The 14,444-nt window shown below is 41.8% G+C and overlaps 1 protein-coding gene across 1 annotated transcript in view; it reads right to left on the bottom strand.

Moving 5' to 3' along the window:
- Positions 1–14,444, bottom strand: part of WWP2 (WW domain containing E3 ubiquitin protein ligase 2) — a 149,389-nt gene that overhangs the window by 105,553 nt on the left and 29,392 nt on the right. Inside the window, exons 3-4 of the mRNA XM_044255819.1 lie at positions 12,978–13,125; positions 12,495–12,616 (exon numbers count right to left, since the gene is read on the bottom strand). Coding sequence (XP_044111754.1) covers positions 12,495–12,616; positions 12,978–13,125 — 270 coding nt within the window. The remainder of the gene's footprint in view (positions 1–12,494; positions 12,617–12,977; positions 13,126–14,444) is intronic.

Raw genomic sequence — 14,444 nt, forward strand, 5'->3', positions numbered from 1 at the left:
CATGGGGGGATGAGGTAACTTGGGGGATGGGCATTAAGAAGGACATGGGGACATGCTTAACAAGCACTGGGTATTATAGGAAACTGATGTATCACTGAACTCTACTTCTGAACTCTACTTCTGAAACTAATAATATACTGTATGTGAACTGAATTTAAATAAATTTTTTAAAAGAATGATATATACATGACTATAATAATAGCAATATAGTGGCATAATAATAACAATAAATTACTTGTACTGAGCGTTCAAAAAAAGTACAAGGTTGATAATTTTAAATGATTCAGGGATGCCTGGGTGGCTCAGTCAGTTGGGCATCTGCCTTCGGCTTGGGTCATGATCCCAAGGTCCTGGGATCGGGTCTTGCATCAGGCTCCCTGCTCAGAGGGAAGCCTGCTTTTCCCTCTCCCCTTTCTGCTCCCCCTGTTTGTGCTCTCTCTCTATCTCTGTCAAGTAAATAAATAAAATCTTATGAAAATATAAATGCGGAGAAAGAGGAACCCTCCTACACTGTTGATGGGAATGCAAGCTGGTGCAGCCACTCTGGAAAACAGCATGGAGGCTCCTCAAAAAGTTGAAAATAGAGCTACCCTAAGACCCAGCAATCGCACTACTGGGTATTTACCCCAAAGATACAAATGTAGTGATCCGAAGGGGCACATGCACCTGAAGGTTTATAGCAGCAATGTCCACAATAGCCAAACTATGGAAAGAACCTAGATGTCCATCAACAGATGAATGGATAAAGAAGATGTGGTATATATATATATATATAATGGAATACTATGCAGCCATCAAAAGAAATGAAATCTTGCCATTTGCAACGACCTGGATGGAACTAGAGGGTATTATGCTGAGCAAAATAAGTGAATCAGAGGAAGACAATTATCATATGATCTTCCTGATATGAGGAATCTGAGAGGCAGAGTGGGAGGTTTTGAGGGTAGAGAAGGAAAAAATGAAACAAGATGGGTTTGGGAGGGAGACAAACCATAAGAGGCTCTTTTTTTTTTTTTAAGATTTTATTTATTTATTTGACAGACAGAGATCACAAGTAGGCAGAGAGGCAGGCAGAGAGAGAGAGAGGAAGGGAAGCAGGCCCCCTGCTGAGCAGAGAGCCAGACGTGGGACTCGATCCCAGGATCCTGAGATCATGACCTGAGCTGAAGGCAGAGGCTTAACCCACTGAGCCACCCAGGCGCCCACCATAAGAGACTCTTAATCTCACAAAACAAACTGAGGGTTGCTGGAGGGAGAAGGGGCATGGAGAGGGTGGTTGGGTTATGGACATTGGGGAGGGTATGTGCTACGGTGACTGCTGTGAAATGTGTAAGCCTGACGATTCACAGACCTGCACCCCTGGGGCAAATAATACATTATATGTTAATAAAGATAATTAATAAATTTTTAAAAAGAAAAGAAAATAACAAAAAATACAATTAAATGGTTTAGAAAATGATTATAGATGTAAGTATAGACAGGGACAATGTTAAAGCAAGGGTATCAAAATATTAACAGCTGGATGCAGGGTACAGGGGAATTCCTTTCCCCTTCTTTTAACTTGTGTCTTGGGGTGCCTGGGTGGCTCAGTGGGTTAAAGCCTCTGCCTTCGGCTCGGGTCATGATCCCAGGTCATGGGATCGGGCCCCGAGTCGGGCTCTCTGCTCGGCAGGGAGCCTGCTCCTCCTCTCTCTCTCTCTGCCTACCTCTCTGCCTACTTGTGATCGCTGTCTGTCAAATAAATAAATAAAATCTTAAAAAAAAAAGTTAAAAAAAAAACTTTAACTTGTGTCTTAATTTGACATTATTTTAAAATAGGAAAGATTTTTGTGCGGTTTTTAAATTTTTTTAAAGATTTTATTTATTTATTTGACAGAGATCATAAATAGGCAGAGAGGCAGGCGGGGTGCGGAGGGGAAGCAGGCTCCCTGCCGAGCAGAAAGCCCAATGCAGGGCTCGAACCTAGGACCCTGGGAGCATGGCCTGCGCCGAAGGCAGAGGCTTTAACCCACTGAGCCACCAGGCGCCCCTGGTTTGTTTTTGTTTTTGTTTTTTTTTAATCTACTTCAAGCTACATCTCCCTCCTTGCAAGGAGGACAATCTGACAGTGCCAAAATCTACAGCGTTAATGAGGCCAGTTGCAGGAAAGGAGAAATGCAAGAGAAAATCAGTCAAGTCTTACATCCTACCTGCTACCAATTTAGAAAGAAATCAAGATCATCCAGTGGGCAGATACAAATGGACATGCTAATAACTACTGAAGCTGGGTGATAGGGATTCTGCTTGAAAATGCCCCTAATAAGAAGGTTTTTAAAAATCAATATTCAGCCCTAATATGTGGCTTCCACACAGAGATGAGTAGAGCCATCCTTAAGAGCCAAACCAGCCCTCAGAGTCAAGTACTTCTTGGAGCCACAGCCAGGTCAAGGTCCTTTCAGAAAGTCGGTCAAGGCTGACCCTTATGCAACTGCAGAACTCGAGCAAAGCCCTCCACCAGGCATAAGACACCAGCTGAGTTTCCCAGTCAACTTCAAGTCCACCTAGGGGACAACAAGGCAGCGAGTGAAGGAGGGAATTGTAGCAGGACAGGCGCTACCGGTCAGGTCTTTTCCCAGGAACGGCTGTTTCGGTAAGACGAGGCCACAGGGAGAGGAGTCACCTAACATGCCGTGACCTATGAACCTACACAACCATATTCATACTTAACACACAACTCTGGACACATTCCCAGCCTAGCAGCTCCCCGAGGAATGCAGGTGCCAAGGCCCTGGAGCTGAAATACCTCATGTTAATGGCAGCCTCTCCACTCCACATCCCCAAAGTCTTTGCATCTGTCCAGGCTTAGAACTCTCCCTTGAGGGGCACCTGAGTGGCTCAGTCGGTTGAGCATCTGCCTTCGGCTTGGGTTGTGATCCCAGAATCCTGGGATCAAGTCCCACATCGGGCTCCTTGCTTGGCAGGGAGGCTGCTTCTCCCTCTGGCTGCTGCTCCCCCTGCTTGTGCTCATGGGCTCTCTGACAAATAAATAAAATCTTTAAAAAAAAAAAAAAAAGAACTCTCCCTTGGAACAACCTTGGGGCTACCTCTCATTTAGGCAAGGAGGTCCTAGACTAAGAAATAAGGTCTCTGCCACCATCTCAAGGATTTGAACGTCCCCAGCTTGGGGAAGAAAAGAATCAGTGGAGGCAGAAGGCTACCACGGGGGGGCACCTGGGTGGCTCACTAGGCTAAAGCCTCTGCCTTCGGCTCAGGTCATGATGCCAGGGTCCTGGGATCAAGCCTCACATCGGGCTCTCTGCTCAGCGGGGAGCCTGCTTCCCTTCCTCTCTCTTTGCCTACTTGTGATCTTAGTCTGTCAAATAAATAAAATCTTTAAAAAATATATAAAAAAAAAAAAAAGAAGGCTACCACAGCTACTACTTATATAGTACTAAAACATGTCTGGAACTATTTTTAGATCATTAAACCTCAAAACGACATTTCACAGATAAGGAAACAGAAGCACAAAGAAGTTATGTGATGGTCTGACGCCACAAAGCTGATGGAATCAGGATTCAAACCCAGGGAGTCAGACTCCGGAACCTGTATGTTCTTAACCACTTTTCTATGCAACAGCTCTGTAATCACCAGAAGCAGACTTGCTCTAAACAGAAGGCTTTATGAAACACAGCTGGAATGTTACATATTTCCTCTATGCCACTGTCATCCTAGATTTCTTTTTCTATGAAAAAACAGCCTACTGCCTATTACAACCCACATTTTCCATCAGATTTGGATCTGATGTGCCTCACTCCTCCACCCAGCCACATAATTCAAGTGCTTCAGCTGGTGCTGGCCAGAGCAGGAGCAGCTACAGTGACTGTCACACAGCATAAGCCCCTGAGTAGTTCCAGCCTCAAAGAGAAAAACCACAACAGCAATTACAAACAAGAACAGAACAACAGGTATGGATTTGCCCCTCAAAAACTGCTGGACAGTATCTACCAAAGCTAAACATACATCCACTCTGTGAACCGAGGGCCCTACGTGTGTGTGTGTGTGTGTGTGTGTGTGTGTGTGTGTGTAAACACACTCAATAGAAATATACGTCTATATCTTCCAAAATACATGTAAAAGAATATGCAAAGCAGCTTTGTTCATGATGGCCCCAAACTGGAAAAGAGCCCCAATGTCCAGCAGAAGGACAATAAATAAATTGTGGTATAGTCATACAATAGGAACCTTTACCCCTATAAAAAAACAAACCAGCATTACATGCAAAAGCATGGGTGACTCTCACAGATACAATGGTGAGCCAGGACAAGAAACTATACTGTATGGTTTCACTGATAAAAATTCAAGAATAGGCCAAACTAACCAATAGTGTTAGATGTCAGGATAGTGGTTATCTCAGAGTGAGCAAAGGGATGTTGACTAACAGTAATGTGGGAATCTCCTGGGATCCTGGAAATGTTCTTTATCTTGATCTGAGTAGTGATTACACAGATGTGAACATATGTAAACATTCACTGAACTATATCACTTAAGGTTTGTGCACTTTTCTTTAAAAGAAAAAAAATGTGACTACCCACGGGGGGGATAAAAAAAAAAGCCAAGTTGAAAGCATGATGGTTTTCATCATTAAACAAGACAAAAATAAATGCACTATAAGCTTTCAACTCAAAAAGCTAGAAACGACCAACTGACTGGATTAAAAAAATATATATCTAGGGCAAATTGTTGAAAAAGTTAAAGTTAAAAATGGAATTATTAGGGTGCCTGGGTGGCTCAATCAGTTGGGTAGCTGCCTTCAGTTCAGGTCATGATTTCAGGGTCCTGGGATCAAGTACCAAATCGGGCTCCCTGCTTAGCAGGAAGCCTGCTTCTCCTTCTCCCTCTGCCTGAGGTTCCCCTGGCTTGTACTCTCTCTCTCTCTCTGTCAAATAAATAAAATCTTTAGGGGAAAAAATGGAAATATTAGAAAATATGGTGTAACTGATAAATCCAAGAAGCTTTTGAAAAATAAAGAGCAAAAGTTAAAATGAAAATGCTTACCAAAAAAAAAAAAAAAAAATGCTTACACTAGTCAAGAAAAAAATTGGGAACAAATACCAAAAATTTTAAGTGAGAAAAGTTAGGAATATTTTTTTAAATGGGAATGAGATTTAAAATCTTTATACTAATAAATTTGAAAAAGCTCATGAAACAATTTTTCTCAGAAAATATGAATTAACAAAATTGATGCAAGATGATCAGAAACGGGCACCTGGGGGCCCAGTGATTAAGCGTCTGCCTTCAGCTCAGGTCATGATCCCAGGGTCTTAGGACCAAGCCCCACATCCGGCTCCCTCCTCATCAAGAGGCCTGCTTCTCCCTCTTTCACTCCCCCTGCCTGTGTTCCCTCTTTTGCTGTCTCTCTCTCTCTCTAAATAAATCTTAAAAAGAAAGAAAGATGAATCAGAAAAGCTGAACAAACCAATCATTATGGGATAAAAAACTGAAAAAGTCATCAAAGAATTCTTTCAGAGAAAGCAGCCAGACCCAGTTGGTTTTACGGGTAAGCTCTTTCCTGCACTCACAGAACAGATAATTCCCATGTTATAGAGTCTGTTCCTGAAGCTGGAAAGAGCTTCAATTTACTTTACAAAATTAGCTAAACCTCGATTCTAGAGCCGACAAAAATAGTACAAAACTACAGACAAATATCACTTATGAATATAGGCAGAAAAACCCCAAATAACATATTAACAAGCGATTCTAACAAAATTTTCAAGGAACAAAATCCAACATGAGCAATTGGGTATATTCTAGAAATTTAAAGATTGTTACTATTAAGTAATCAATGCAAGAAATAGAAGAAAAACCATTTAATTATCCCAATAGTTACCTTTTTTTAAAAAAAAGACTTTACTTATTTTAGAGAGAGAGAGAGAGAGCATGAACAGGGAGGGAGAGGTAGATGGAGAGAAAAACTCAAGCAGACTCCATGCTGACCCGGAAGTCTAATGCGGGGCTTGATCTCACAGCCCTGGGATCATGACCTGAGCAGAAACCAAGAGTCTGACGCTCAACCAACTGCACCACCCAGACTCCACCTAGCCCCAGTTACATAAAAGATATTTGACAGGGGGCACCTTGGTGGCTCAGTGGGTTAAGCCTCTACCTTCAGCTCAGGTCATGATCTCAGGGTCCTAGGATCGAGTCCCGCATCGGGCTCTCTGCTTCCCTCCTCCCCCGCCTGCCTCTCTGCCTACTTGTGATTTCTCTCTCTCTGTGTCAAATAAATAAATAAAATCTCAAAAAAAAAAAAAAGGGACGCCTGGGTGGCTCAGTTGGTTAAGCAGCTGCCTTCGGCTCAGGTCATGATCCCAGCGTCCTGGAATCGAGTCCCACATCGGGCTCCTTGCTCGGCAGGGAGCCTGCTTCTCCCTCTGCCTCTGCCTGCCTCTCTGTCTGCCTGTGCTTGCTCTCTCTCCGTCTCTCTCTGACAAATAAATAAATAAAATCTTTAAAAAAAAAAAAAATCTCAAAAAAAAAAAGATATTTGACAAAAATTCAACACCCTTCCTGATTAAAACAATTACAACAACAAAAAAGTGATTAATAAACCAAGGGGGGGTGGGGCAAGAAGAGATTACTAACACCCAACTTTATACCCAGAGAAGAGTCATTAGAAGCCTGGTTACCAGACAGGGTGGGATGGTCATTCCATCACAACTAAAACAGGAAGTTATATGCAAAACAACTAGTGGGAAAAAAGCATAATTATTTCCTAATGTGAGCAAAATTATCAATCTTAGAAACCACATAAATGTCTACCAAGAAAACCCAAAAGAAACTACTGAAAAACTATACTAAGAATTCAGTAGTTGACCAATTATAAAAACAAAACAAAACAAAAACATGTAAAAACTAATAGTCATATATCAACAACATTAAATTAGGAGGCCCAACAGGAAAAAAATCCCACTAAAAGTAAGATCAAAAATATTTTTACAATTTAAAAGAGTCTATCTAAAGATAACTTCAAAATGATTTGAGTGAATTTAGAGACACTACATGTTTTTAAGTAGGAAGAATTAGTATAGACATTCTCCATAAAGGAACTTTACAAAGAATAGAATTTCCATAAATCTTAGAGGAGGAGGAGGGGGAGAACCTCAGAAAATAATTCAAAGTTCAGGTGGTATTGTCATATATGCAAAGAAAAAGAGGAAGGAAGATTTTGAAAAGCAGAGAAGCTCAAAAAGTTAGATATTAAAACGTGGTAATGTTATAACAGCTAAGACAGAGTGATTTTAAAAGTCCACTAAAACAACAAATGAAATGGAAAATCCCCCACAGGTCCAAGTATGTGTATGTGTACGTGTGTGTCTGTGTGTGTGTCTGTATGTGCACACATATTTTTTTTTAAATATAGGCTAAAGGTAACAAACCATCAGGGATAATAATCACAGATTTCAGTTAGTGCTAAAGCAACCAGTAAACTCTAGGGAAAAATTAAATTAGATACCTACTCACACTGTTCACAAAAATAAGCTCACTTGAAGAATAAAATGTGGGATGCCTGGGTGGTTCAGTTGATTAATTATCCACCTTGGATGAGGTCATGATCCCAGGTCCTGGGATTAAGCCCCACTTTGGGCTCCCTGCTCTGCAGGGAGCCTGCTTCTCCCTCTCCTTCTGCTCCCCACTCCTGCTTGGGCTCACTCTCTCTCACTCTCTCACTCTCAAATAAATAATCTTTAAAAAAAAAAAAAAAGAATTAATGTGAAAAAAGAAAATTACAATAAACTAGGAAAAACCAGAGGTGACGATTCATCCAAACTCAGGATGGAGAAAGCCTTCATAAAGGAAAAAGTTACAAATGCAAGTTTAAAACATCTGTTTGAAAAATTGAAAAAAAAAAAAACTAAAATGCAAATGAAAAACTGAAAATGAAAAATTGAAAAAAAAAACTAAAATGCAAATGAAAAATATTTACAAATTATAAGACAAAGAGAAATGGCTTTAACATATAAAGAACTCTTTCAAAACTGAAAGAGAAAAATGTACACTTTGATAGAAAAATGAGCAAAGAACATTAGTAAGGCAATAAACACACTCTAAAACCATTCAATCTCCTTCAATAAATCATAGCATCAAAAAGCAGAGCGAAGTTGGGGTAACTTCAGAGCCATAACAACCAAATTCAAAGAGTAGACCTTGTCCGAATTCAGGTTCAAGCAAACAAACTTGAAAACAACACTTTGAGACAACAGTGAAATTGAACAGGAACTGGGTATTAGGTGATAATAAGGAATTCACGTTAATATTGCCAGGTGTGATAATGGTATAGTAATTATATAAGAAAAGATCCTTCTTGTTTCCTCTTTGGGCTTAGACCTAGTTTGCAGTGACATGGCTAAATGGACCAAGAAGGTCAGAACCATTGGTACATACGAGACCCATTATGGGGCCTCTCGAAGGAAAATGGTGAAAAAGACTGAAGTAATACAATATGCAAGGCACTCTTGTTCCTTCTGTGGCAAAACCAAGATGAAAAGACAAGCTTCAGGGATCTGGCTTTGTGCTTCTTGCATGGGAACAGCAGCTGGCGGGGTTCAGACCTGCAGTACTGCTCTGCAGTCACAGTAAAGCTGACGGCCATCAGAACCTTGCAGGACTTGAGAGACCAGTAGAAGCTCCACCATCTGAAACATTATGAGCCTATAATAAATGGGTTAATTTATGCAACAAAGTAAAATTTCAAAAAATAAAAATATCTTTTTTTTTAAGATTTTATTTATTTATTTGGTGTGGAGAGAGAGACAGAGATCACAAGTAGTCAGAGAGGCAGGCAGAGAGAGAGGGGAAGCAGGCTCCCCACTGAGCAGAGCGCCCGATGCGGGGCTCGATCCCAGGACGCTGAGATCATGACCTGAGCCGAAAGCAGAGGCTTAACCCACTGAGCCACCCAGGCGCCCCAAAAATATCTTTTTTATAAGACACATGCTGAAAACTCTAAAATATAATACTGAAACACCTGTAATTTACTTTGAAATACTACAAGTTAAAAAAAAAATTAGATGAAGCAAATCTGGCATAATATTAATTATCAAATAGATAAAAAAAAGTCCCTAATAAAAGCCAAGAGGCAAAAGAAACCAGCAGTCTTGACCACTGCTGATGGGAGAGTAAACTGGCAGAACTTTTCCAGAGAGTAATCTTGCAATATGTGTCCAATGTCACAGGTATGTGAAAAATATTCAAATCCAGCAAACCCATCTTCAGTAATTTATCACAACTGTCAAAATGGGCACAACGATTAATAAACATGTAAGTTTAGGGGCGCCTGTGTGGCTCACTGGGTTAAAGCCTCTGCCTTCAGCTCAGGTCATGATCCCAGAGTCCTGGGATCAAGCCCCACATCAGGCTCTCTGCTCCGCAGGGCGCCTGCTTCTTCCTCTCCCTGCCTGCCTCTCTGCCTACTTGTGATCTCTGTCTGTCAAATAAATAAATAAAATCTTTTATATATATATTTACCATAGCATTATTTGTGACTATAAAATACCAAAAACAACACCAATGTCCATCACACAACCACCTGAGAGACCACGACCAGGCAGTCATCAAAAACTACACTTTGGGGGCGCCTGGGTGGCTCAGTGGGTTAAGCCGCTGCCTTCGGCTCAGGTCATGATCTCAGTGTCCTGGATCGAGCCCCGCATCAGGCTCTCTGCTCAGCAGGGAGCCTGCTTCCTCCTCTCTCTCTGCTTGCCTCTCTGCCTGCTTGTGATCTCCGTCTGTCAAATAAATAAATAAAATCTTAAAAAAAAAAAAAAACTACACTTTGGAAGAATAATTAAAGCTATTTCAATATATTGGGGGGGTGGGTGCCTGGTTGGCACAGTCCATTAAGTGTCCAACTCTTGGTTTCAGCTCAGGCTGTGATCTCTGGAGTGAGAAATCAAGCCCCATGTCAGCCTCCACACTCAGCATGAAGTCTGCTTAAGATTGCCTCTCCTGCGGCGCCGGGTGGCTCAGTGGGGTTAAAGCCTCTGCCTTTGGCTCAGGTCATGATCCCAGGGTCCCGGGATCAAGCCCAACATTGGGCTCTCTGCTCAGTGGGGAGTCTGCTAACCTTCCTTTCTCTCTGCCTGCTGCTCTGCCTACCTCTGATCTCTGTCTGTCAAATAAATCTTTAATATGGAGTATTATGCCTCCATCAGAAAGGATGAATACCCAACTTTTGTAGCAACATGGACGGGACTGGAAGAGATTATGCTGAGTGAAATAAGTCCAGCAGAGAGAGTCAATTATCATATGGTTTCACTTATTTGTGGAGCATAACAAATAGCATGGAGGACAAGGGGTGTTAGAGAGGAGAAGGGAGTTGGGGTAAATTGGATGGGGAGGTGAACCACGAGAGACTATGGACTCTGAAAAACAATCTGAGGGGTTTGAAGTGGCGGGAGGATGGGAGGTTGGGGTACCAGGTGGTAGGTATTATAGAGGGCACGGATTGCATGGAGCACTGGGTGTGGTGAAAAAATAATGAATATTGTTTTTCTAAAAATAAATAAATTGGAAAAAAATTTTTAAAAAAAATCATTAAAAAAATAAATAATAAAAAAATAAATCTTTAAAAAAAAAAAAAAGATTGCCTCTCCCTCTGTCCCTTCCCCTGCTCATTCTCTAAATAAATAAATAAATAAATAAATAAGATCTCTCCCTTTTTTGTAAGGACAAATACTGTATGATTCTACCTACATGAAGTACCGACTCAGAGACATAGAGACGGAAACTAGAAGGGCGGGAGGTGAAGAGAGCGAATGACCTGTCCGATGGGTGCCGAGTTTGTGTCTGAAATTCCGGAGACAGATGGTGGTGACGGTTGCCCAATAATGTGAATGGACTTAATGCCACTACGCTGCACACCGAAAAATGACAAAGATGATAAACTTCATGTTTACGTGCATTTTACCACAGTTAGAAATAAATAAGTAAATAAAGATATATTGAGGGGCGCCTGACTGGCTCAATCTGAAGAGTGTGTGACTCTTGATCTGGGGGTTGTAGGTTTGAGCCCCAAAATCCGCATGTAGAGATTACTTAAAAAAAAAAATTTTTTTTAAATAAATAAACTTAAAAAAAAAAGATATATTCATACATTTTAAAGATAAAAAGGCATGTTGCAAGATATTATGTTTATGTATGGTCTCAATTTTGTTTCATTGATGTCTTAAATATTTGTTTGCAAGGAAAAAAAAAGGTTCGGAAAAACCTGTATCAAAATGGTAGTAATTATCACTAAGTACTGTGGCTTACAGGAGAATTTTATTTTCTTTGTGTGTCTATGTGCTTTCGTGTAATTTCTAGTTTTTCTACAATTACTTTTATAATCAAAAGTATGTTGACAGAACAAATGAAGAAGGGGACAGTCACAGCGGCTGCTGATCTTAATGTGAGAATGTCCTCAAGTGTATTTCCAAATGACATAACAAATTTGATGATCAAATTATAAAATGCATGCTAGAGTTTGGGAAAATAAAGACCAACTCAGAAGATAAACCATCGGGGAATTAAAAGAGAGGCATATTCCTGGTTTTAAACAATTCCTGAAGCTGGGTTCACCCCATGCCTGTGTGCCCTGCAGAAAGGGAAAGACCAGAGGAGCCTCTAACACTACTCAAGTGGCCCGGACAGGCTCAGAAAGAAAAGACTCTCGAAACAACACGGCGCTCTCCCTGGGAGTCAACACTCCCCACCCCCACACATCTCTCTTAAGCTAAATCCACTTTCAGAAAATATTTTCTAGACAGCAGACATCAAGAGAAAAAGGAGCCTTTCTTTCCGTGGCATTCCCTCACCACATATGGTCCTGCTCTCAATAGAGGCTTTATGAGGGAGGGTCCAGATACCACAGGCATGGGCTATGCCACGGACCACAAGCAGCAATAAATAGACTGTAGGATTTGGACTGCCATGCAGCAGAGGCTCCCTGAATAATTAAGACAGAGCTTCCATCACATTGCAACCTTCGGTAAATGTTTACTGAGTGCCTACTAAGCACAAGGCACTATTTGTAACACCATCCCCCCGACACACACACACAAACACATGCTGCTTCTTTGTTCTGCTCAAGGACTCACACCAGGAAAGTAATGATTTAGGCTGGAGGCACCGGACGGTTTGAGTCAACAGACCACATGTCACCCAGATTGAGAAGAGAGGAGGAGAGGCAGAAGGAGAGCATTCAACCCCCAGAAAGTATCAAGGAGACACATCACTGCATCCCAGCAGGAGAGCCTGGGGACAAAGGAGGCTGAACCCAGCAGTGGAGGCAGAGAGGAGCTCCTGCCTTCCTAATACTCCACGACGGCATTCACAGGGAACAGCCACCGCAGCCCCTGGTCCTGGAGGAAACTGCGGCCCCAGGCCCATCCGTGGCGTGTGAGAGAAACCCAAGCCTGCAAATTCTTCTCTCCACCCTCATAAGTGAATCACACCGGCCACCCCTTCATCATACGTACTTTTGCCCCCATTGTTCTTCAGAACATTGGAGAGGTTGACAGAGGCAGTGCCTAGCAGTTCATTTCTCAAAGTATGGCAGCTCCAGACCTTCAAATCTAAATGACTCTGGGCCGTGACATTCCTGGAAAACAAAAACTTGATTCATCACATCCGAGCCTATTGGTCTTCCTGCAGCTTAAAAGAAAACAGATAAACTTACTGCTGACCTCTTGGAATGGGGGTGGGGTTGGGGGTGGGGGGAAGCCTCAAAAGGGAGATACTTGTATGTGTACTCTTCTCCCCACAAAGCTGACCCTGTAACCATCCGGCTAATAATGAACGCTCTGTGACCTCAATGAAGTAGAAACACCTGGTAAGAAGTGCCTTGGGAACCAAAGGCAGAGAAGTTAGAGGTGTCACAGGAAAGCAGGATCTCCCACAACCCCCGTGGAGCACCTTCTCTCTTTCTCCTAGGTTACTGCAAAGAGAAGAGACTCTCTTACAAAATGATGATCTCATTCCAGAGAAGCTCGGAGCTCCCAATTCGCTTCCCCGTCTTCTTGGTCTCACTGGGGAGCCCATCCACTGCCACCTCCACAAATGAGTTAATTCGAGGTTGACGGTTATGCACCTTGGGCTTTGCTGACACCACTGGACGGGAAAGAAAGAAAAAGTCAAAGATGAGTCAGAAGGCTCCCAGCTGCCCCCCTGTGGCAAATGTTCTCGCTCTTTTTTAGTGTTTCTTTAAAAAAAATAGGTTTGGGATTTTTTTCTGACCCTAAAAAAATTTATTTAAAAAAAAATGTAAGGATATTTTAAAACTATGAAGCATAAGGAAATAAGCACTCCTAACCTGAAAATACTGGGATAATTATCATTGAAATATTGGCAAATCCACACTTAACACTCTCATCTTTTATGCTCCCACTTCTTCAAGAATTGTTCTCCCTCCAGAATCAATTCTAAATGGCTACAATATGAGCCAATTGTAGAGACATACCATAATTTAGTTAACTATTCTTCCAGTGCTTACAATTTTTCACTCTGGGAAAATCAGCATGAATGTAAATATTTGCAGGCCCTTCTCAGTATTCCTCAAATGATAGGAGTATTTTTCTTCAAACTGCTTCATTCCTTCACAAAAAGGATAAACCCATGTAGATACCAATATATCCACGTCACCACCATTGTACTATTAGGTTTTTTCAATATTTGCAAATCAGAGGGGGAAAAAAATCATCTAAGTTACGGAAGATTTAATGAGCACTTATTACAGACACTAGGCTATGCACACATCATCTAAATTACATCATCATCCCCATTTCACCCAAGTGGAAGCAGGCTTAGGGAAACTAAGTCATTGCCCCAGGTCACAGAGCCTGGGGGCTTCAAACTAGGATGTGCACCCAGGCAACCTGACCCCCCACCACGATTATTGGTTATATTACCGTTCTTCAATTACTAGTGAGGGTGAATATGTTTTCCATGAGCTTGTTAGCCATCTGCCTTTCCTGTTATATCTGTAACCTTCATGTGGCAGCATTTCTGATGTTTATTTGGTACGAGCAAGCCAAACTGAACAAGTATGCAGGCATCTCTTAGAGCATGTATTACCCATGGTGGAAACTCCAGATCAACGAGACAGACCACACCTAAGATGTCCTCGATCCCGGGACCCAAATCAGAGCATGTGACTGGCATTTCTTACCCATGAGGCAAGACTGAGCTCCCCTTCTGATAAGGGTTAGCAAACCTCTCTCTCCCATACCCTTCTGAGAGTCCTATAAGGGTCCACAACTTGAGAAAGGACAAAACTACCTCTGGATTCTTTTAGCAATACCTGTGTTTTCCAGGCCCAATAGAACAGTAGAGAGCAAGTCAAAGAACAACAGCAGCAAAAGCTGTGGCTAAGATTCAGGAGCAAGAGGGTATGGTAGGAGAAACAGGTCGGGGCGAGGGGAAATGTGGGC

This window comes from Neovison vison, chromosome 7 (genome assembly GCF_020171115.1).
Source record: "Neovison vison isolate M4711 chromosome 7, ASM_NN_V1, whole genome shotgun sequence".
In the NCBI taxonomy this organism is placed as follows: Eukaryota; Metazoa; Chordata; class Mammalia; order Carnivora; family Mustelidae; genus Neogale; species Neogale vison.